Source organism: Castor canadensis, chromosome 2 (assembly GCF_047511655.1).
Source record: "Castor canadensis chromosome 2, mCasCan1.hap1v2, whole genome shotgun sequence".
Classification (NCBI taxonomy): Eukaryota; Metazoa; Chordata; class Mammalia; order Rodentia; family Castoridae; genus Castor; species Castor canadensis.
The window spans coordinates 91,569,569-91,593,446 of record NC_133387.1 but is presented as its reverse complement, the minus strand read 5'-3'; the positions used below and the strand labels follow the sequence as shown (position 1 = coordinate 91,593,446).

Genomic DNA, 23,878 nt, shown 5'->3' with positions numbered 1-23,878 from the left:
TGGGTCCTGTTTTGCATGGATTGAGCTTTCATTTTAAGAAGTCATGACTTGAGGATTTCAGAAGAATGATTCCTCCCTTGGCCTGTCCTTCCCCCATCTTGATCTCTGATGTTTGAGGCTAGCATTTTCTTTTATTAGTTCAGGAAGTCTGACTGCATGTGGCCTCTTGATTCTCAAAGAATAAACCATGCTGATTTACAGTACTTTTTTCTAAGAAAGATATTTTATTGAAAAAAACACGAAAGTTTGCTTGAAGGAAAAGAGCTTAGTTCAGGGGGTTCGGGTATCAAGACAGGGAAGAAGAAGTGGTTGATGAGAAAGATAGGGTGGAAAAAGAAGTGCCGAAGTAGATAAGCCCAGGAGAGTAAAGAAACTGTTAGAGGATAGGACTAACTTATATGTGGAAACCAGAGGTGGTCATCATTCTGTTCTCAAAACAGCTTTCATTCTCTCCAATAACCTTGAGCTATTTCTTCCTGTTTCTGACCTTAGAGAAGGTGGTCAGAGGCAAAATGCCCAAAGATCTGAAAATATTCCACCAATTAGTGGTTTGTTTTTCCTGGAAAAATGTGATAGTCTTATATTCCCCAATTCCAGTAAAAATCTTCTATTTCCCCCCTTTATAGTTTCTTTTATTTTATCCATCTTTAAAGAAAAAAACATCCTCTTGAAGACTACTAGCAGAAACCTCATTCTTCTTCTTTTTCTATTTAAAGCAAATCTCATGCTTACTTCAGTTTCTGTCCTCCCAGGCTCTCTGGAACCCCCACTAATCATACTTTCAACACCCCAACTCCATTGAGAATGCTCTGGGCAAGAGCAGTGAGTTCCACATTACTAATTGGCTCATCTTTTATCAGTCTTCATTTTACTGTTGGACATCTCCATGTTGATATACTTTCTCCACTTACTCTTAACACCCCACTCTTCTGGTTTCTCTCCTTCTGTCTCATTTCCTCTGGTCAGTCTCCTTTGCTTTTTCTTCCCTGGACTGCTCATGGTGGAATGTCCCAGGGTTTGGACTTTCCATTCCAATCCTGGTGATCTCATCTAGATCGTGGTTTTAAATGCCACCTCTCCATAGAGGACTTCCTCATATCTAGCTCTAGTCCAGAGATCTCCCCTGAACTCTACACTCATGGATGCAGCTGCTTAGTTGACTTTTACCTTTGGAATCTAATAGTCAACTTGAAGATGGCATAACCAAAATGAATGTTTTCCCTGCATATAAGCAAGCAAACCAACCCAAACCAAAACCAACCAAGCAAATCAAATGTACTCCTTCTACAGATTCTTTGTCTCTGAAGAGAACAAGTCCACTTGGAGTTATCCTCAATTTCTTCTTTTCCCACTTGCCAAAAAGCATTCCAGTTGACTCCAATTCTGATGGTTATCCAGAATCTAACCATACCATACATTTTCCTCATTCCAACCTTCACCATCTCTTGCTTAGGTTTTTGCAATGGCCTCCAATCATTCTCACTACCTCTGCTCTGGCCCCCATTAGTCTATTCCCAGTGTAAGCAACCTAAGTGAGTCTATTTAAGGATGTTGTATCATGTCACTCTTCTGTTCGCAATGTTCCAATGGTTTCTCTCTGTCTCAGAATCAATGTCCTTACTCTGATACATGTCCTACAAAGAACTGAAGCCTCTATGGGATCTGCTGTTCACCGCTCCATACCTTAGCTCCTTGACCCCATCTCCAGTTCATGACTTCAGCATGCTTACCTCCTTGGAATTTGTGTTTGTTGTTCCTTCTGCTTAGAATGTCTTTTCATTGAAAAGTTCCATACCCTGCTTCAAGTATTATTTCTCCACACAACATTCTCCAGATACCTCAAATACTTAAGTCATTTATTCACTAACTTACTATTTAATAGTTTTTAAGTTTGTTTCTTCATCAGCCCTGCCTTTCCTCATTCAAAGTAAGACTTCAAAAGCCAGGGATTTTTTTTTCTGTCTAACACGTTAGAAGAGGCCCTCACTAAAATTTTTTGAGTCATTGAATGAGGGGATGAGTAATAATGATAATATATATTCATAGTAGAAGGATATCTGAAAGATAGGCAAAGAGGAAAAAAAAGTCAAAATCATCCGCTTCTGTCTAGACAGCATGGTTCCTGCTAACCTCTTCTGAGTATCCAAAGAGGTTTTTATGCTCATATGATATATATATCCTGAAGTACATACTGCTTCACAGTGGTTTTCTTTTTAGTTAATTATACATGTGCAAGCTCATCTATTCAGACTAGTCTACTTCTGTCTCTTTTAGCTCCTGGCTTCTCTTCATTTCAGATCTCAGCTAATCAGCCCCTCAGAGGGGCCCTCTGTGACCATCCAACAACCCCTCCCCACCAGCCACTCTCCATTTCATCTTGCTCTTCTTTCCTTGGGGCATTATCACTGTCTTACATTGTCTTGTCAGTCAACTTGTCTGGTCTCCATGGTGTCTCTCTTCATCGAAGTGAGAGGAGAACTTTATTGGTCTCCTTTATATAGTCCCAGCTCTAAAAAGTTGTGGACACATAGTAAATCTCAATAAATGATACAAATACATAAATGATAAGTATCATTTTATAACTTTTGCATTATGAACATTACAAATGTTCATAGTATGGGAAATCCAGCTATCAAAGGAGAGCAAAGTAAAGAAAGTAAAGATCATTCATATTTCTTTTATCCAAGATTAACAACCCTAATATATTGCTTCTAGATTTTTTCTAATCTTGCATATACACTTTAAAAGTTAAAATGAAGGGGTAAGGATGTAGCTTGGTGGTAGAGCTCTTGCTAGCATGTATGAGGCCCTGGATTCAGGCCTTAGCACCATAAAATCAAATGGGAACATGATATGCAATTTTTATTTAACAAAATATTGTACATATTTTTCATGCCACTAAATAATCATCACCCAAATCATTTATAATGGCTGTGTAGTATTCTGGCTAAGATAGAACATAATTTATTTAGACAACTCTTTATTATAGGGGTGCCATAATTATTTTGCCTTCATTTTTAACTAGTATAAATAATAGTACAATATATACCCTTATATTTGTGTGCAATATGTGCATCAGTTTTTATTTTATTTTGGAGAAAATCCCAGATTAAAAAAATAACAGAAAAGGGTTCACACATATTTTAAAATTTTTGACAACTCTAATTACATTACTTTTCAGGAAGATTCTTTCAGAACATGAGTATTCATTTCCCACACTTACATCTATATGGAGTCTAATTGTGCACAGTGATTTCTGACATGATAAAGAAGAAGTGAAAGGTCAAATAGCACATTTGAAATTAGGTCCTGCGCCTATGATGTGATTCTCACTGTAGTGAAAGTGCCTCTGCTGTGTTCAGTTGAGACTTTCACAGGCTGCTGGTTTAACAAAGATGCTCTTTCATGTTCAGTCGATACCTCACTGAGGCTAAGGATGGATGAAGCCTTACTAGGCTGGTGATTTGTATACTACATTGCCTAATGTTAGGTCACCTTTGCATTCCTAAAATGAATTTTGATTGATCACTATACATTATAGTTTTAATAATGTACTTGATTTGATTTGCTAATATTTTGTTTAAGACTTGGTTTTTAATGCATAGCCCATGTTAACGTGACCTGTAACATTAAGTTTTATACTTCTTATCTTTAATATCAGGGGTTTGTTTTGGCAGGACCACTCTGCCAGCCCTTCAGGTAAAAGACAGCTGTATTTCTCTCTTCTCTACAACCTTGACAGTGGAAAGAAAAAAAACAGTTCACTAAACCATTTGGCTCCAACTCCTTTCGGGAGACTAACTCTTAGGTCTCTTCTTAAGCAACGATCAGAAATCTAAGACCTTGCTAGGCCATTACAAGGATTTCTCTAGCTATTGGTCCATTTAACTTTCAGCTTAACACTGAGTCAGACTAGATTATTTTTATTTTCCTAAAAAATCTTCTACTTCATCAAGATTTCTATTTATAATCATAAGTGTGACAGAATATTTTCTTAACCTTTAAACACTTCTGCTTATCTTTTGTTACCCTTTTCATTCCCATTATTCTACATTTGCATTTTCCATCCTTCTCACTCATTAATGTATTTGAAAAAAATACACTGATTTATATAAGGCTTTTATATATTTTATATTTATTTAATATTTTATAACATGTATTCCTTTGTTAAGAATAATTTTTGACAATGAACTATACTATTACCTACCCATATTTTTAAAAAGTTTGTGACCAGGCAGGGTAACTAAAGATTGTAATCCTAGCTACTGGGAAAGCAGAGATCAGGAGGATTGTAGTTTCAGGCCATCCCAGGCAAAAAGTTCCCAAGCCCCTATTTCAACCAATGTTTGGGCATAGTGGTGTGTGGCTGTCATTCCAGCTAGTCTGGGAAGCACAAATAAGAGTTGTCCAGGCCAGCCTGGGCATAATGCAAGACCCTATCTCAAAAATAACCATTGCAAAAAGGGCTGGAGGCATGGCTCAAGTGCTAAAGCACCTGCCTAGCAAGTTCAATGCCCCAGTATCTCTAAAAACAGAATAAATAAAAATAATAAATAAAAAGTTCTTAAGTGAGGTTGTAGTGGAGCCACACTAGGAGGGCATGCCTCAACCTTCAGAGGATGAAACCCCTTGGCTTTTTTTCATCCATGAACCACTCCCAAGGCTGTCCTCAATGTCTCTCTTGCTCCTTTGTCTCTGTGTAGGAGAATTTCCATAACTATGAGCACTGGAGGGTTCCTGGGCACCAGTGGCTTTCTTCAGAGGCAGTGAATCTTTGCACTGAAAGGCCATCTGCAGAAGCATCAGACCCTTAGCAGGGTGCCAGTGTCACCCTCAGACTATCAAAGAAAGGGAAACCCTGATGACAGATGGTCCCAAAAAGAGCAAGGTGGTTTCCCCTGGATAATAACTGCACTGATGCTTTGGATGACCCCTGCCCATTCACAGAAGGCTGCTTTTGTTGTGGCTAAAGTTAGGTATAATGGGAGAATTCACAGCATGGGTTCTGCTGATGAGTGTGCTGATGAGTAAGTGCCTAAAGCTTGCCCTGGAAAATACAACACAGTAACCCCTTAAGCTTTCCCAGAGGTTACCTGCTTTGTAGAAATTCAAAAATTGCTGGAGAAGATGCTATGCTGGCAGATGGGAAGATGGTGACATAGGACCAAAGGGGATGCCAGTTTCTTTGTCTGATGTAGCATTGTCAGATACAGGTAAAATCCACCCTGTGAGACATTTATGTGGCATTATGAGCCCCAGACTGATTGGCATGGCATCTAGGAGCCACCATGGTAAATGCAAGGCCCCCCAAAATTGCGTGAAAATACTTGCAGTGGGCTGGGGATGTAGCTGTGATATAGTCCTTGCCTAGCCTGTGGGAGGTCCTAAGGAAAGGAAAAAAGAGGAAAGAAAAGAAAATATACTTTCAGGGAAGATTGTGGTAAGCCAGACCATCTGCCTCAACTCCACAGTTTCTAAAACATTCCCTTCGAGCCCCCTGCTGACACACCTCTTGGGTCTGCTGGAATATTAAAGGCCTTCAGCCTGGAGAGGACTTCAACAAAATGTGAAGAATCAGAATATCCAGAAGAATCAGAGCAGACATGCCTCTGAGGAAGATGTCCAGGACAACTTTGGCAAAAGAAGCTGTTGAACTGTAGAGGAAAAGGCAGTAAATGTAAAGAGAGTAAGAGTATGGAGCCCCCCCCCACCGCCCATTTCAGGAGGAAGAGGGCAATCAGCCAGTGAAAGAGAACCCTTTCCAGGTTCTGGGAAGAAGATACTAACCCCAATTAGTCTGAGGTTCATGATTGCTACATATATTTGACATAGGTTATGTTTTATCTGTACCTGACAATACTGCATCAGACCTAAAGAACCTACTCCAGACTGAATATTCATTGCAGTATCAAGTGCTGTGTTGTGGTATGGTGTGATGCCAATGCATGTGGAGATTCCTGCATCTCAGAATCAAGCCCTCTCCTTGTCCCTCTTGTCACTGTGTATTATGCTCCTCTCAGCTCAGGTCTAGGTATGGCCTAGCTGACATGTGGAACCCCAGATAAGCCACTTTCAGGACATGTCAACCATGCTTAAGGAGTTAAAAAAAATTTGAGAATCCCCCTCTCTTACCTCAGAACATAGTTCCTTTGTACACGGCAAGTATTTATTTTGGTCTCACTTAGTGTACTGAAAAGAATTTAAAGTGTTTTGGTGGTTTGTTGTCTTTCCTCTTTTACCATCCTGAATTAAGCCTCTGAAAAGTCAACTTCTTCACTTAGTTAAAGACAGTAAAACTTTTATACTGTGTGTGTGTGTGTGTGTGTGTGTGTGTGTGTGTGTGTATGTATAAACTTCTAAGGAACCTTGCCACACAGACTTCTATTAAAGAAAGAGCATAAATTATTTTACTCCTTTATTGTTTGCTGAGATTTCTTGTATATTAATATCCTTATTGACCTGATCTCTTAGTTTTGATTTATATTTCAGTCAGCTAAGACCTTATTCAATTCCTCTTCAGAGAGGATACTGGGGTTGTATACTTATTTCAGAGACTTGTAAAGTCTGAACATCTACTTATTGCTACTTTACACAATGGTAGTTTAGGAGTGTATATATATATATATACATATATATATATATATACTTCAATGGGTAGAAGTAGTTTTTTTGCTTAACTATTTTTATGCCATTCAGAATTCTAGAAGAGAAGTCTGATGCCAAACTAATATTGTTTTTTGTATTAATGTTTTCTCTGCCCAAGTTTTTGTAGGTTGTTTGTATTATCCTTAAATTTTAGGTCTACAGACTATATCTAGCCCTGTATCTATATCTAGCTTATCTACTGTTTTTTCAATTAATTATTTTTCTGCAATGCTGGTGATTGAGCATAGGGTCTTGCACATGCTTGATAAGCTGACTCTGAGCTACATCCCCAGCCCTCCACCTACTATTTCTAAAGATTTATACTCTGCCTTCTCTCTTTGTTCTTGTAGAATCTCTCTGTACTACATGTTTTGGTTCTGTCACATTAGTCCTCCAAGTCTCTTATCTTTTTCTTAACTTTTTCATCATTTCATTTTTTATTCCTGAGATCTAGAATAATACCTCTGGGTTTCCTTGGTTTGTTTTGTTTTGCACTGCCTGATCTGCATTTTTTTTTATTTTGATAATCATGATTTCATCAGAAAACTATCTTGTGTCACACATCATTCATTTCATCATAAACACCTTCTACCCTAAATTCTAGTGAAAATTAAAAAAAACCCCTAAGATTTATATGTTAGAGTTGCATTAAATGTTATGTAGAAAGGTGTATGTGTTTCTATTTCAGCATGGTGGACTCGACATGTTTCTATTGAAAAGCACAGTACTGACTAGGCACTCTTGGCCTCCCCTTCTTTCATGCTCCTGCCTGTAGTTCAAGAAACCATCATGCACCATGCCAGCAATGGGTATCTCCTTACTAATGAGGCAGTTCCTTTCAGTGATGGTTAAAATAAAGGCAGTCTGCACTACTGTCTCATGAAAAGGATATTTTGTTGCTGCTATTCTTCATCAGATTAAAAATATATGCCTACACATTGCCAATATTCATCCAGCTTTATTTTCTGGGAAAAAAAATCTCTTGAATTTGTTGATCACCCTTTTCCTCTTTTGAACTAGAATCCAAGTAGTAGAGGTCCATCACCTTACAGCTTCTTAAATTGCACACATAAATTATTCATTTATTTTACTTTTCCTCAGGCTGCATTCTTAAATAATTTAATTTTCCTTTTGTTATATGTGATTGGCACCAATGTGCACAATGAGTGTGTGTCTAACACTGCAATTTTGAAAAGTTTTTCTTTTTTATGTCTCACTGTAGGGTGTAACTCAAACTTCATGTATGCCAGAATGGCGAGTGGCTGCAGCTCAAATTTTCCTCCTGAGAATCAGAGGGCCAGCATGCATTACTAATCTATTATGTTGCATATCAAACAAATCCAAAGTTTGACCAATATCTTCCACAAAAGCCAAAGTACTTTTGTAATCACAATATAATATTGGTCTACTCCTTTTTCTGAAATTTAATATGTTTTAGATGGCCAAACAGTGCTACGTGGTTGGGAAAAAAGTCATTCCTTTCCATGGAGACAGAGAAAGGGCACAGGGCTCAAGAATTAGCATGAGTCTGGTAGGAGATCTGATCTTGGGTCTAATTCTGGCTGTATCATTTACCACTAAATTATGATCTGAGCCTCACATTTTCTTGTCTGTTAAAAAAATTAAAATGCTAAGAACATGTCAGTCAGTTGAATTTCCCAGTCTGTGAACTCTACTTTAGACCTTTTTATTTTATTTTTCTAATGACCCCGATTCAGGACAGAAAAACAGTTGGCTCTTGACTATTAAGGCTATAACTGGTCAGATTCATCTATACCCAACCAGGCTCCAGTATTTCAGACTCTAAGATTAGTCAAGTACTTGATCCCTGCTCATTCTGGAAGGGAAGGCTCTCATAGGGTGTAAGGAATCAAATAGAAATGATATCTGTAAAGCAGTGGTTTTACTTTTTCATTAAGAGTGTTTATAACTACAGATACTGTAAATTATAACAGATGTTAAACCATAGGATGTTTAAACTATAGGATGCTTGCTGCTTACTCCAGAATTCTTGTGGTAGATGTTCCTAGGTTTCACTCAACAGTTTTATCAAGACCTCAGGTTTTTCTGTATCCATTTATTCTGCCATTCTTAAAAATATTGTCTCAGATGGCCACATGGCATGTTGACTTATTGCCTCCTGCTTTCAAGATGGTTGTCTCTACTTCAAGCATCATGTATTTACTTAACTACATTCAAGGACAGAAAGTGAAGGAAATAGAATGGAACGTGAGCCCTGCTTTTCTTTTTTGAGAAGAGAAATCTCCAGCTAACTCCCACTTCCTGAAGATTTTCCTTAGATTTCTAAGGCCAGAAACAGTTAGCTCAAAGAAAGAGTAAGACAATGAGTTGATGGCTTTCTCAGTCTCGACATTGAGAAGGAGGCAAGGGGAAAGAGGTAGAAATGCATGCTGGGTCTTCTATGGAGGTGTCCACCATATCACTAAATAATAGTCTCTTCATCTCCTCATCCCTCCTCCATAATGAACCCCTTTGTTACACAGTTAGATCAACTTGTATATGTACAAGTTAAATGATTCATTTCCTTGTTAAATGTTAACTGAGGGTAAACCCAACTTAAATGGATTTTCCTATCATGGCAATGATACTTTACATTTGAATAACAATTTTAATCCATCATTTTAAATTATCTCAATAATGCTGTAAGTTCAAAATTTTAGATCTTCCTTATGTATGAGAAACAGGGAGTTTAAAATTAAATCACACAGCTCACTAGTAGTAAACTGTGCACGTTACCTTTCACATTGTTTTTAAACCTTATAATGAAGTAGGAAAATATCCTAATAGGGTACATGTTTTAATGTGAACAAATTAACGAAGCTCCAAATTGTGTTAAAAATTTCAATATCCCTTTTAAAGCAATAGTAATATATCATAAAATAAGTAAAATGAGAATTTTCTTTGATCCAACACTCCCAGTTTCTCCATTTTTTTGTAGGGGTTTAAACACAGGAAAGTAATAAGTTTGAGCTTCCAAATAATATTCTGCATTACTAATATTAACAAAACTATGGAGATAATCCAAATGGCTATAAATAAAGAGCTAGTAAATTGTAAATTATGGTTATATGTACAAGAGAATGTGAATCTGTTAAAATATTATAATTTCACTATGAATATTGATATAATCATTGTTTAAATATTACAATTCGCAAATTGAATCAAATACCATATTACAAAATATTACCTTTTTTTTTTTTTTTATATTTTGTTACATTTATTGTCTAAGTATGCACCTAGTTGTTTGGAGGCATATTCATTTATTTGTAAGGCACACTGATTTGATTCATTGTGTTACTCTTCCTCAGATTCCTGGATTGTATCAATCTTTGGGAGGCCTCAGACTAGATTGTTTCAGAAGACCCTCAGAGGTTGAAGGAAATGAACCTTGTCCTCCTGCAGGAGGGCCTCTGGAACTCCTCTTCAGCAGTGCACACTCCAGGCATACCTGGAAGCAGCACTAACTACCTCTATTTGTTCTAGGCTTTTCTGAAGTGTGTCACTAGCTCTAGTCTTTGGCTTTACTCTTTAGGGGACACTACGGCTAGAGGATGGGGACTGAGTTCAGGGTGAACCACATTGTCACTCCTGTTTATAATCAAAAGAAGTTTATGGGTGCTTTTTACTTGAAAGCCCAAAAGACCTCAAAATGAAACAAATTCAAATAATAAGAGAATTCAGTAAGGTGGCTGTATATAAAATTAACATGGAAAATCAATAACCTTCACATATACAATAACCTAATAGAAGTTTCAGTGGAAGAGGTTTCATTTAAAATAGCATCATCAAGAAAAGATGGAATAAGTTTGAAGGAAGTGTGCAAGAATTGCATAGCAAAAAATTTAAATATTTGTGAAATATACAAAACAGCACAAAAATGTACGATTTTTTGAAGGATAGGATGATTCAACATAATGATACTAATTATTTTAACAGTAACCTATAAATTACCAAAAAAGGGTTTTTGGGTTTTTTTTGGCACTAAATAAATGTATTCTAAATTTTATATGGAAAAAAGTTAAATCCCAAATATCTAAGAAAACCCTGGAAAAGAAAAAAATGGGAAGACCAGTAAATTTGACCAGCTATTGAAACATATTATTAAATCTCTAAATAATGCAACATGATCCTGGTGCACAAAAAAGCAATCTAATGGAATAAAAAGGAGTCCTGAAGAACATCCGCATATATCTGGAAATGAAGAATTTGACAAGTGTGAAATGTCAAATCACTCAAGGCCCTAGGGAAAGATGCACTTTTTAATCAGTGGTGATGGAACAACTGGGATAAGGTAAAGTTGATTCAATGTCTTACACCATACATAACAATAAACTCCAAATGGATAAAAGAATTAAATGTAAACAAAATAGAGCCATATAGAGATGATAGAAATCATAGGTGCCTTGTTTCATAACCTCAGAGTAGGATTTTTTTTTTCCAAATGGCAAAATTCTGAAGCAATGAAAGAAATTTGATTAAAAAAAGTCCAAAATCCTTTGCATTGTCAATAAAACTAAATAATCAAAAATCACAGAAAATAGCTACAACTTATATCAGACACAAAAGGCCAATTAATTAATAAGCTATGGACAATTGAGAAGAAAACTGAAATCCCAATTTTCAGAGAAATGAATAATCCATTCACAGAAAAATAAAGTTGAGCTGTGCTTCACCATATGAAAATTGCTCAACTATAATGAATGAAGGTGAATTAAAATGATGCTTTCCTTTGGAAGGGCAGTGACTGGGAGGAGACAGGATGGTGGCTTCAGAGCTGTCATATCTTGATCTGTGAATGGGTTCCCCAGATTGTGCAATTTGTAAAATTTCTCAAGCTCTACACTTTAGATTTGTGCAGTCTATCCTAATGATACTATACATATTAAAAAGTTCTTTATAAAGCCCTTCATAGTCAATTTCTGTGTCATACTTATCAGATGGGCACAAATCCAAGTTTGACAGCATACACTGTTGGCAGGATTATAAAGAAAACACATTTACATGTATTTCTGGCAGGAATGCAAACTAGCATAGTCCTATAGGGAGAAATCTGGTAATATTTAACACAATCACAAATGTTTTCACCTTTTGACCTAGTTGTTTCATTTAGTATTACCTTAACTATATACCTCCAAAACAAGGTTATTCACTATGGCATTTTTGCTAATATCAAAAGAATGTAGCCAGGAGCTGGTAGCTCACACCTGTAATCTTAGCTATTCAGGAGAAAGAGATCAGGAGGATCACAGTTTGAATCCTGCCCAGGCAAATAGTTTGCAAGACTCTATCTTGAAAAAAATCCATCACAGAACAAGGGCTAGTGGAGTGGCTAAAGATGTAGATCCTGAGTTCAAGCCCCAGTACTTCAAAAAAGGAAAAATGGAAACAACTCACGGCTCATTGGTAGGATTCTGGCTAAATGACTGGTGACATTTAGAAGATATAATCTGTAATACAGCCATAAAGAAAAATTAATAAAGTCATAAAAAAGTGACAATTTCAGTGTACTAATGTAGGGTAGGAAAGCAAGTTGCAGTGAAGTACACATGGCATGCTATCTTTTCTGTAAAGAAGGTGGGAAAACAGCACTCTGTACATGTATTTGCTTATTTTTTGGTCCAAAGACATGCAGGAAAAAGTAAAATATAAGCTTATGAAAATTGTTTTCCATAACATACACAAAGGATGAAGAAAGAGATGGAAGGGAGAGAGACTTTCTTTTTGATATTGAGTTTTAAAACATGACATGCTTCCATAGTTAAATAATTAAATCAAGTCAAAGAGAGCACAGAGAACAGAAATCTTTCAAGTGATTTTTTAACACAGTTCCTACTCCAAATTCTAGTGAGTTCTATTCAGAGGACAAAAATGGTTGCAATGCAATTTTAAAATTCATTCAGTAATTTTATGTTTTTAATGATAGCTTTAAAAACAAGCTAGATTTTTTATTGGTATAAATTAATTGTAGAAAGGTGTGTCATTGTGATATTTCCATACATGCATACAGTGTACTTTGATCAAATTCACCCCATCCATACTGCTCTTTCTTTACCCCCTTTCATCCTCTTTTTGACTGTTTTTAGTTGTCTTCATAATACTGTTTTCATATATATATATACACAGTACTTCAACCACATTTACCTCTATTACTCTGCTGGTTCGCCTTCAAGCTGTGCCTCTTTTACAATCATGTCACAACATTAATATTTAATTAATGTAATTAATATTACAACATTAATAATAATTTTGATTATAGTGTATAGCAAATAAGGAAATTTATTTTTTGAAAGCATGATTTTTATTTTAAGAGAAAATATATGTAAATATAAAAAAGGATAAAGGAAGCCAGGCATGGTGTGGCATGTCTATAATGCTAGCACACAGGAAGCTAAGGCAGGAGGATTTCAAGTTCAAAACCAGCTTGGGATATGTAACATTTTCCAGGCCATAGAGTGATTTTATCAAAAAACTAAGGGCTGTGGATATAGCTCAGTGGTAGAGTGCTTGCCTAGCATGTACAGGCTCTGCATTTGACTTCCATTACTACAAAAAATTTTTTTGATGATAAAGGGAAATCCTAAATGTTAAATTTAATTTGGAAATACCAATATGAACTCATGATTTTGTAAACATAAAGAAAGCCCTGACCACTAAAAGGCCCTCAAAGCAATAATGATATCCAAATGACAGTCAGTATAACTAGTGCCCTAATGTCACTTTCAAAGTTGTTTCCCCACTAAGTATAACAAAAGTTCCTTGGAGAAATGTCTGATCTCAGACTTAGAACAAAAAGAGTCCAATGTAGACTAGAACACCTGGTGTCAGAGACTAATGGTGTCATGTCAACACCCATAGATACTAGCTGGGAGAATCTCTTAGTGACCAAGCTTGAGACCATTTGAGCATGAAAAGGAATGATGACTTTGTTTAGCATACATTGAATAAATAAAAACCCTTGAGTTCAGAGTGTACTGAATATATTCAGAAAGGATGAATTGATGTCATTTGCTCTACCATTAGTCCTATATAGGTCTGACCTAAAACCATTAGGTAACAATTATTGGGTAACAGAATATTCCCATATCACAAGATATCACCCTGCAATTACTTGCAAATTGGAAAAGGAAAAGCCTTTATGATGGAGACATCTGGTGTCACTACATAACTTGGTAGTCAACGTCAGTAACATGAAAGGTCGGATGGTATATCACCTCCTTTCTGACGTGTTGCAGCCTGATGTACACAACCTAACCAATGCTTTCCTAACAGCTTGTCTCAAAGCTACTGAAGCCTTTAGACCTCATATCCAGTTTGTAGGGGTGACATGGGCTAGAAGCACAACATGCATGACATCATGAGGAAACTGCCCAAGAAATCCAGAGAAGAAATACAAAGCAACAACATGCCTCTGAGGGTGTACAGTATAAATGTTTTGTGGGTGGCCCACTTCTCATTAAAAGTTCCTCAAAATAGGATTTGTGTATGGACAAAGGTTCCCATGTTTAGGAATGACCTATGCTCTAAAAACTGATGGTACTCTTTCTGTTAATGGAACATTTGTGAACCTCGACTCTTCAGAGTCAATGCCGTGTTAAAAATTTAATAAAGGTAGGACTGTCATAGATTTTTAAGAGAGTTGAAACTTCACAATCAACATTATGCTTAAATCAGATTGGATTCTGATTTGAAAAAGCAACTTTAAAATATATTTTGGGGGACAGTTGGACATGGGGCAGATATTAGCTGGTATTAGGGGATGAATTTTAATTTCTTTGATGAGATAATGGTATTATGATCATGTGGCAAAAGTCTTGTTTTAAAGAAATATTTACAAAATAGATAAAACCAATATGGCAAAATGTAAATAATTGTTGGGTTTAGGAAGGAGATATAAAGGTGATCATTGTACTAATTTAAAAATTCTGCATATTTAAAATATTTAATAATAACAAAGCAGGAAAAAGGAATCCACTGGATTTTTAATATTTTACTTAGAAAGATCTCAACTTCCTCCTTTTCATTTCTGTATTATTTGAATTTTCATACATTAAACCTGAATTAGTTGTACAAAAGCCATAAGCTTATTTTCAAAAAAAATAAAACTTCTGCAGGTTTTCAGTGTTTTTTAGAGGACATAAGGATGGTATAGCTTAATGTTTAAGAAAATGGATTTTCAGGAAATGAGATTGTCAATGCAGCTTGAGAATTTTGTTTAAAGCACCAAAAACCCTTTGTCCCATAGGGACAAATAGGCCACAGGCACCTCCTCCAGGCTGCAGTTGCCTTGGAGAGCTCAGCCTTCTGACCTCTTGGCCGATCCTGACCAGCCATGACCTTGCTTACAGCTGAGGCCCGGTAGTGGGTGGCAGAGACTTTGTGGGAACTCTCACCCTCCCCTCCCAGGGGCCCTGCTTTGTTTGGTGTCTGGCCAGCGAAGAGATAAAGTTTGCTTGCTGGTGCTGACCCAAGGCTGTCTGCCTGCCTGTCCTCTGCTGATTCCAGCACTTTATCTTACTTGACTGTACCCCAGAAGTGCCATTTCTGACTCCCATCCTCCTTGTCAGAGACAAGCTTTGATCTTGACTTGGAGGAATCCAGTTTCTATTGAAGCCTGCTAGTCCTTCCACTCTGCGGGATATCACAGCATCCTCATGATGATAACCCATTTCCACCAGAGCTGATCTCCTTATTTGACCTTCTGTTCCTCCCTATCAAACTTCAGGCCCTGATTATTATATGTGATAGAGAAACATACATCTTAGTTATTAATATATTCACTACACATGTGAACCTTACAGCACCATTAAAGCTTTCTTTCTTTAAATTTATGGTGCAGTACTAACATTTTTGTCCACATGGCATTTTGAAAAAATTAATTATACAGTTGTACTTGTTTCTCATGAAATGATTATTTTTAGGTTCACTTAAGAATCTGTCATCATAACCTCAGTATTGATCATGTCCTCTTTAAAATTAAATTTGTCAAAACCAGAAAGTTACAGAGAATACCATAACAAACACCTGTGTGCCAACCACCCATATTTAACAAATGCTGACATTTTGTAATGATTGTTTTAGGTCCAGAATTCTCAGTTTAAAGTTGTACTTCTGAGATGGCCTCATAGAAACAGTGAAGCTGGCAGAGTTCCTTTCTGCTGTCCCCTTCTTTCTGATGCATGAATAACCACATGTTGGTGGCCCTTGATCCTGCCTTTCCCAGAACAGCTGTCAGGAAGCTTGTTATGGTTTGAATCTTTTTTTTTCTTTTATTTATATGTGCATACATTGTTTGGGTCATTTCTCTCCGCTTCCCCCAGTTTGGATCTTACTATCCCCCAAAGGTCCATGTTTTGAAGGCTTGTTCCCCAGCCCGTGGCACTACCGGGAAGTTGTAAGGCCTAGTTGAAGGAAGTTAATTGAAGATGTGCTCTTGAAGGGAATATTGGGACATTGATCCCTTCCTCTCTCTCTGCTTCCTGGCTGCCATGAGGAGAGTAGCTCACTATTCTATGTACCCCTACCGTGATGTCCTGCCTTGACACAGTCAGGACAAGAAATGGGTCAAGTGACTGTGAACTGAAACCTTTGAAGTAGTGGACCACAATAAATCTTTCTTTCTGAAAAGTTTTTTAATCTAAGTTATTTTGTTACAGTGACTAACACAGAACTCTTCCTTGGGGCCCTGGAATCCTCACTTCTGAGAAATGAGCCCTGGCCATGTGTAGCACAAGGAGTTGTGAACCAAAAACAGAGGTTTATGAGAACAAAATAAGTTTACTCTAACTATGCAGGGACATCTCTGAGAACCTCAAAAAAAAAATGCATCCAAGAAATGAATACCTGTTAGATTCATGAATTCATGAATGCCTGCCAGGATTCTCTCTGCTTTATTCTTTACTCTTGGTCATTTCATGTGGTAGATAATAGCCACATATAACATGTCCATTTATGTACAGAGGATGATTCATAGGCCTTCAGTCACCATTCCACATGCCTAGAGTCTTGATTGTTTGCCCTGGGTCACATGTCCACCTCTGTTCCAGAAAGTTGTGGTAAGAATTGCAAGGCCTTAGATGACTCATATGACTGCAAGGTGGTACTTCTGTGATGCTGTGGTTATCGGGGAGGGGCGAAGACAGTGGTCTCAAGAAGGAAACGCCCCTCTCATGCACATGGATGCCTGTCCTGAGGAGACAATCATCACAGTTTGAGAAGCACACAGCTGGACTATCAGGAAAACTAGGACAGTCTTTCCAGCCTAGGCACCTAGGACTGGGGAAAGCATGAGATAATGCTAATGGCAAGAGGAAAACCAATAAAAGAGACTGCATACCCCTGAGGGTGCACAGCAGAGGTGTTTTGTGGGTAAAAGCATTTCAGAAAAGGGTTTATATATGGACAGAGATTTCCATATTTGGGATACATTATGCTCTCAAAGTAGAAGTTCAATTTCTGTATTTCTTCAGTGAATGTTTAGGCTCTAATATCCTTGAGATTTAACTGATTGTGAGAAAACCTAACAATCCAGTCTCAAACTCCTTCAGAAGCTAGTGGTTTTGTGTGGATCCTGCATAAATATTATTAGAGATTAGCTCAATTTTTGAGCAATATCTCACAAAATTCACATTTGCTTTTCTTTCTACATTCACTCCCTCTTCTAAAGGTGTGTGTTCTTTTTATTTGTTTGTTTTTGCTGTACCCTTATAAGCCATATTCTGTCTTTTCTGGAATAATCAGGATATATATAATTATATAAAATGAGGCCATGTTCATATTAGCTCATAGAACCCCAAACATAATACTAATAGTGCTATTATTTTTACCATAGAGACAGTTGTCATTTACAATGTTTTTTCTGAAGAAAATAATTTTTAAAGACTAGAGGTTTGACTTAGGTGGAAGAATATTTACCTAACATGGGTGAATCCCTGAGTTCAAACCCCAGTACTACCAAAAAAAATAATTGTTAAGCTTAGACCTGAGATAGAGAACATGCATCCTCCATGATTACTCCTCTAATAGAGTGAGCCTCACAAAACACCGACCATTTATTGTCCTATTTTTTCTTGCAGTGCTGGGAATTAAACCTAGGGCCTCACACACCCGAGGCAAGTATTGCATTAATAAGTTGCACACCCAGTCCACTATCGGTCATGTTCCTTTGCTTATGAGAAATACCTCTCTATGTTCCTGTGCCGTCAGCTGTTGTGATTTCCACTTTTTGAGGTCAGGGCTGCATCAGCCACTCTGCTCAACCAGCACCAATGGCCTGAGTTTGCAATTGACAGAGATACGCGTGGAAACGGCAGGCTTCACCCAACACCAAGATTGGTACCAGTGGGAGTGGGGAGGAGATAAGGAAAGGGAGTATATAGTAGAATTATGAGGCACACATGCATGGAAATGGAAAAATGAGACCTGTGGAAACTATCCTAAGAATAGGGAGTGGAGGGATAAAGGAGAATGACGGAGGGAGTGAATTTAACTAAGATATAATGTAAAAACTTTTGTAAATGTCACATGTGCCTCCGGTAAAACAATAATACAATAAAATAAATAAAGTTTAAAGGATTTTAAAAAGAGAGAGATAACACAGCATACACAGTGACTTCAGATACAGCCTCCCGATACCATCCTCCCACTCCCCAGGAAAGGTGTACATGTGGTCATGAGAGGAAGTGGAGAGCATGCAGGCAAGCTCAGCTTAGGGAAACCATTTGCTGTAGGAACTCGTCAGCTTTTGTCCTTGCCGTCTCAATCTCCTCAGTGTATGAGAGGAACTGTGCTCAGCACAAAAATCCTTTATTCACAACTGGTAGGCAGTTGAGGCATTGAAGTATAAGTGCTTGGTCCATCTGGTCCTCTGTGGCTTCTTGTCTTATATTCCCTGGCTTAGTGCTACAAGAATTGCTCAACCAAACACACCAAGGACAAATCCTCTTGTGTCCCTTTGGATAAATGAAAGGTTAGAAGCTATCTGCTAAGCTAAGGTCATGTTTTCCCCATGTTAATATCCTAAGTCCAAGTCCTGGAATACCATAGGTCATTGATGAGAATTTGTCCAAATTTTAATTATTTTATATTCAGGTTGTTTGGTATGAACTGTGTTTATAAATCAGTTAATGACTAGCAAGTAAAACTATTCATTTTATGTTTTTAAAGCAAATTATATCAAAGTCTATTGGGTTTTATGCTGTTGAAAGGCATGATGATTGTAACATAAAAGTCCTAAACTATTTTCCTTTAATCCATGTTTCAGATTATTTGAATATATTTTGCTCTATAAGGAAGGAGTGATGTTTCAGATTGAACAAGCCACCAAGCAATGCTCAAAGATCACCCTGACAGAGCCCTGGGATCCTCTTGACATTCCTCAGAACTCCACATTTGAAGATGAATACTCCATTGGAGGACCTCAAGAACAGATCACAGTCCAGGAGTGGTCTGACAGGAAGTCTGCCAGATCCTGTAAGGACTAAAAGGATTTCAGCATTATCTCTTGGGATGCATGATGGGAAAAAAAGATTTAAGTTCTTTGAGGAAGGTAGCTGTTAGGGAAACATAAAGCTTAAACAAATTTCTTAAAGCCCATTTAAATTCCCTCGTGTACTTCGCTAATAAATTTGTTAACAGTGGGATCTAAACACGTTATTTTGAACCCCTCCACCTTCTTGAGCCATGTGTGCTTTTCTGTCACTTTGGCTCTTTCATGATCACCCTGCAGTCTGTGACATTGAAGGCATTACTCTAAGACAACTCCTGAGTCAGGTGCCACCTTTTCCTTCCCCCACATCACTTCCCAAGTTGCAGTGGACAGAACTACTCCATTTTTAATTATATTAATTATTATATTGATTAATTATGATTCTGAGTTAAGCTGGCCTGCTCTGATGTGAAGCTATTCCCTGTAATCCCAAGATTATCTTAGACACAAAGGCATTCATACTGTGGGGAACAGTATAGCATTTTCTCAGAAAATTAAACATTGAATCACCAGATGGTCCAGCTGTTTCAATTCTCTGTATGTACTTAAAGAACTGATGGCAGGGTCTCAAACAGGGTCATAGTGGTATTATTTTCAATAATCAAAACATGAAAATATGCTCATCAGCAGATTAACAGATAGACAAAATGTGGCACGTTCATAGAATACCATTCAGCTTCAAAAAGGAAGAGAATTCTGACATATGCTACAATATGAGTAAACATGAGGACATTATGCTCAGAGAAAGAAGCCAGTCACAAAGGGTAAACATTGTACGACTCCACTTAACTTAAATGAGGCACCCAAATACAGGCAGGCAGACAGTAGCATGCTGGTAGTCAGAGACTAAGGGGAGAGGAAAATAGGAAATTATTTTTTAATAGGTACAGACTTTTCAGTTTGGGAAAATGAAAAGGTTTTCAAGATGGGTGGTGGTGATGGCTGTAGGACAACCTCTAAACAGTATACTTAAAAATGGTTAACATGGTCCATTGTATGTTGTGTGCATTTAGCCACAATAGAAAAAAACATAGGTGCTCTGTCTGTCTTCACTATTAAAAAGTTAGCTTTCTTCCTCCTCAGATGAAACCTGGATCGGCGTTTATACTGCCAAGGATTGTTATCCTGTCCAGGAAACGTTCATCAGGAATTACAGTGTGATGCTGTCCACACGGTTTTTCGATGTACAGCTTGGTATTAAGGACCCCTCAGTGTTTACTCCTCCAAGCACATGCCAGATGGCCCAGCCAGAGAGGATGAGTGAGGAGTGCTCTTGGTGAGCTTGTGAACACAGAAGTGACAGCCACTGACATGGGCTGTTAAGTGACCCCAGCAGGACATGGATTAGAGACTGGTTTGGATGAGAATCTTCGTTGGAAATAAAGACAATTTTCAGAAGATAAACTTTGATACGGGTTTTCTCATGTCTAATTCTGGCTCCTCGGTTGTATTCACAGAAGGAAACTGAATGGAGGACTTAGGGCAATCTGAGCTGACAAGATGACTGTCAGACACTTCAGACATTTCTCAAGCCAACTTTTCCATGTGCAGGTGTGTGCTCAGTGTAGTGGCATAGGAGGGATGCAGGGTCAGTAGGAACAGTTTGCCTTGGCAGGGATGAGCATTGCATTACTGACATTAAAAATTGGTGGTGATAATCAAATTCAGAATGATTTTGATCAACTTTATTATTAGTTGTTAAGTTCCCTACAAAGGTGCATCACTGCACCAGGGTGGCAATTGATCCCATTGACCTCCTACCCCATCTTGTTCCTGTGCTCTCTTGGTCACTGCAAAGTGACCCCTTAAAATTCTTTCCCAACTAAGGAGTTTTATGGCATGACACAGTGGCTATAAATATTTTGGAAGGAAATGAGAAGCTATATTGTGAAGTAATAATTCCTATAAAGGGGAAAGAGGAGTTTTAGGCAGGAGGTTTTAGACAATCTTAATATCTATATGTGGTGAAGCATAAGCCATGTATACTTTCTGTTTTCTATGCAAGAGTATCGATTTATTGCTGAATCACAACATACTTGTCAATGGACCAATAGCATCCTAAAATAGCACTGTACTGGGAGGCAGGACACTATTGTTTCCCAAATTCAGAACTATAATGCCCTTGTATTCTACCTAGTGTTAAATGTGCTAGGCTTGCCCTTACCTGTTTTACAGCCTTTATGTCTATCTGACTTGACATCCTTCCCAGGTCAGCTAGTACATGACCTTCTCTCACAGCTGCTCCCAAGCCTGAATCAGTTGCACCTGGCAGCTTGAGCATGCTTTTCTCACAATACTTACTCTGCTATGTGATGATGGCTGTGTGCCACTATCCTGGCTAAGAGCCCCTTGAGTACGGGTACTGTGTTCTGTTTACTTTTATATCCCCAGCACCAAGCAAGTGCCTGGCACATGATCAGTGCCCTCAACATTTGTAGAGTGGAGAACACTAGCCTTTCTGGTTCTCAGTTTTCTCATCTGTTAAGTGGGGTTGGGTTTGCTGATTGCTAGGGAGATTTTCAATAATACAACTTATTATTCTAGATTCTTCTACTATTGTGTTTCATCTGGCTATCTATCTCCTTTAGTTACCAAGAGGAACATATGATACCTGTATTATGCTGGAAACACTCTGTATTACTCACAGCTTATCTATATTCATAAAGAAATTTAATGGCATCTCAAATTATTCTTTGATATAGTTGTTTCTGTAACAAATATGGATGAACATGGCTCTGAGGGAGTTAAACTCCTCTCTAATAAGTAAATAAAATGCTTCGTGTAATCAAAACCAAATTGGTTTATCCTGTCTCAAATGCCTGCTCTCTTCTTCTCTGAAGACCAGTTTCCAGTTGCTTGAGTTGGAAACGCTAAACCATTTGTTTCCTTGAGTCCCCATCACCAATCAGTACCCCACATCCCAAAGAGTTCGTAAAACCATTGCTTTACATCTCCTCAGCCACCACCAGCTCTAGGCTCTTAACATCCTGGGTTTGGGGTGATCAATCATCACGCCCTCTGTCACTGACCTAGTCATTTTCTTCTGGAAACCATTCTGTGCTCATTCATTCATAATCATTAGCTTAATACTGAGTACCAGCTCTCTCCAGTGCCCATACCAGTTCCTAGAGTCACAGAGGAAGGCAAAATCTAGGCAGGACAGGCATTCAGAGGCAGGACAGAGTAAGAAAAATGTCGCAGCTAATTTGTGTGTAAAGCCTTTGTAGCAGTGTTTGCCCCACTTCCCATCTCTCCACCACAGAATGGTCCTGCTCCTCCAAATTGCACAACTCCCCTTGACCATGGGACACTGCCCTTCTCAGATCACATCCTCATTCAAAGGAGAAGAATGAAAACTCCTAATTTATTCAGGACCACACAGTGGGTGCCCCTTTCTTACTCAGTTGGTCTGTCGTAGTAAAGTCACTTCATAGAAATGAATAAAAAACTCAGAAGGATTTTACATTAGGTGGGGAGCACAATACAGGTCTGACGGTGTCAGGAACCTGTGGTTGTCCATTGCTTAAAAGGAAAGCAGAGCACAGTGGAAAAGGGTTTTTTGTTTTGTTTTAAATCAGGCTGAGTGCTCTCCAATACTAACATTGCTTTGTTTTTTGTTTGTTTTCTTTCATGGTGTTGGGGACAAAATGCAGGGTCTTCCTCATAGCCAGGCAAGTTCTCACCTCTTGCTAGATTTCTTCTACTGAACCTGCCCTCTATCTTCCCTCTGGTACTTTGCCTATGTACCACACATGATGTTTTTCAACTTTTCCAGACGTGCATATCTGCTTTTCTTCCATCTATAGAAGGCAGCTCAAATGCAGGAGCAGTGTCTTTATGATTCCTGTTGAGTCAGAATAACTTGATAATTTAAATTGGACGAGATTGAGCCTCCTTAGCCAAAGATTTAGGAATAATTTACGAATAGCAATTTAAAAGAATATTTAGCTTTCACAGATCTTCCAGCATCAACAATCATCTCTTTTAAGAGCTATGCTAGGGTAGTAACAACAGAAATATATTTTTATTAGCTTTGAAGCAGAATTATTACCTCAGCTCCATGTCTACAAAAATTTATTGCATTTATGCCCACTTTTATTATACTCTAATTTTAAATCATATTATTTTTATTAGAGCAGAAATTAATACAGTATTTTCAATATCTATTTCATATTTAACATTGGAATATATCTTGTAGCTCCAATAGTTAGAGTTGACTATCATTATCCTGTAGTTCAGGAATAAGCTGTTGTGAATAAAAACACACACAGCAGTTAAGTGAGTATAAGCATGTGTGTTTTATGCTGTGGCTGCAGTTGTATCATTCCCAATGGCATACTTTATTCTTATTTTAATATGCAATTATTTAAATCACTCAGCTAAGTGTTGTTTCCCTTCCCCAGTATAATATTTAATGACAAAATAGGCACTCTTTTTACTAAAACATGATTGCTACCATTGCAACTTTTAGTTAAGCTCCTAATTTCGATAAAGAAAATTATCAAAAAATAATAAATCCAGGGATTATGTGCTACTGTGTGAAATGATTTCTCAATCATAACATATTATTTAATAACCTCGCAAATGTAGTTGGTGTATTAGTCTATTTTTTCATTATTAGAATGAAATACTTAAGGTAGGCTATTTATAAAGAAAAGAGGTTTCATTTGCTTCATGGTGTAAGGTGCAAAGTCACACTTGGTGATGGCTTTCTTGCAGGCGGAGTCC

General features: G+C 37.7%; 1 protein-coding gene across 2 annotated transcripts in view; it reads left to right on the top strand.

Moving 5' to 3' along the window:
- Window positions 1–21,946, top strand: part of Epdr1 (ependymin related 1) — a 29,214-nt gene extending 7,268 nt beyond the window's left edge. Inside the window, exons 2-3 of one of the 2 annotated variants that reach the window (XM_020177947.2) lie at window positions 18,926–19,134; window positions 20,234–21,946. In XM_020177947.2, the coding sequence (XP_020033536.2) occupies window positions 18,926–19,134; window positions 20,234–20,430 (406 nt within the window). In that variant the 3' untranslated portion in view covers window positions 20,431–21,946. Of the gene's footprint in view, window positions 1–9,974; window positions 10,908–18,925; window positions 19,135–20,233 lie in introns of those variants that run through there. The other variant, XM_020177946.2, reaches the window with a different exon arrangement.
- Window positions 21,947–23,878: the final 1,932 nt, after the last annotated feature.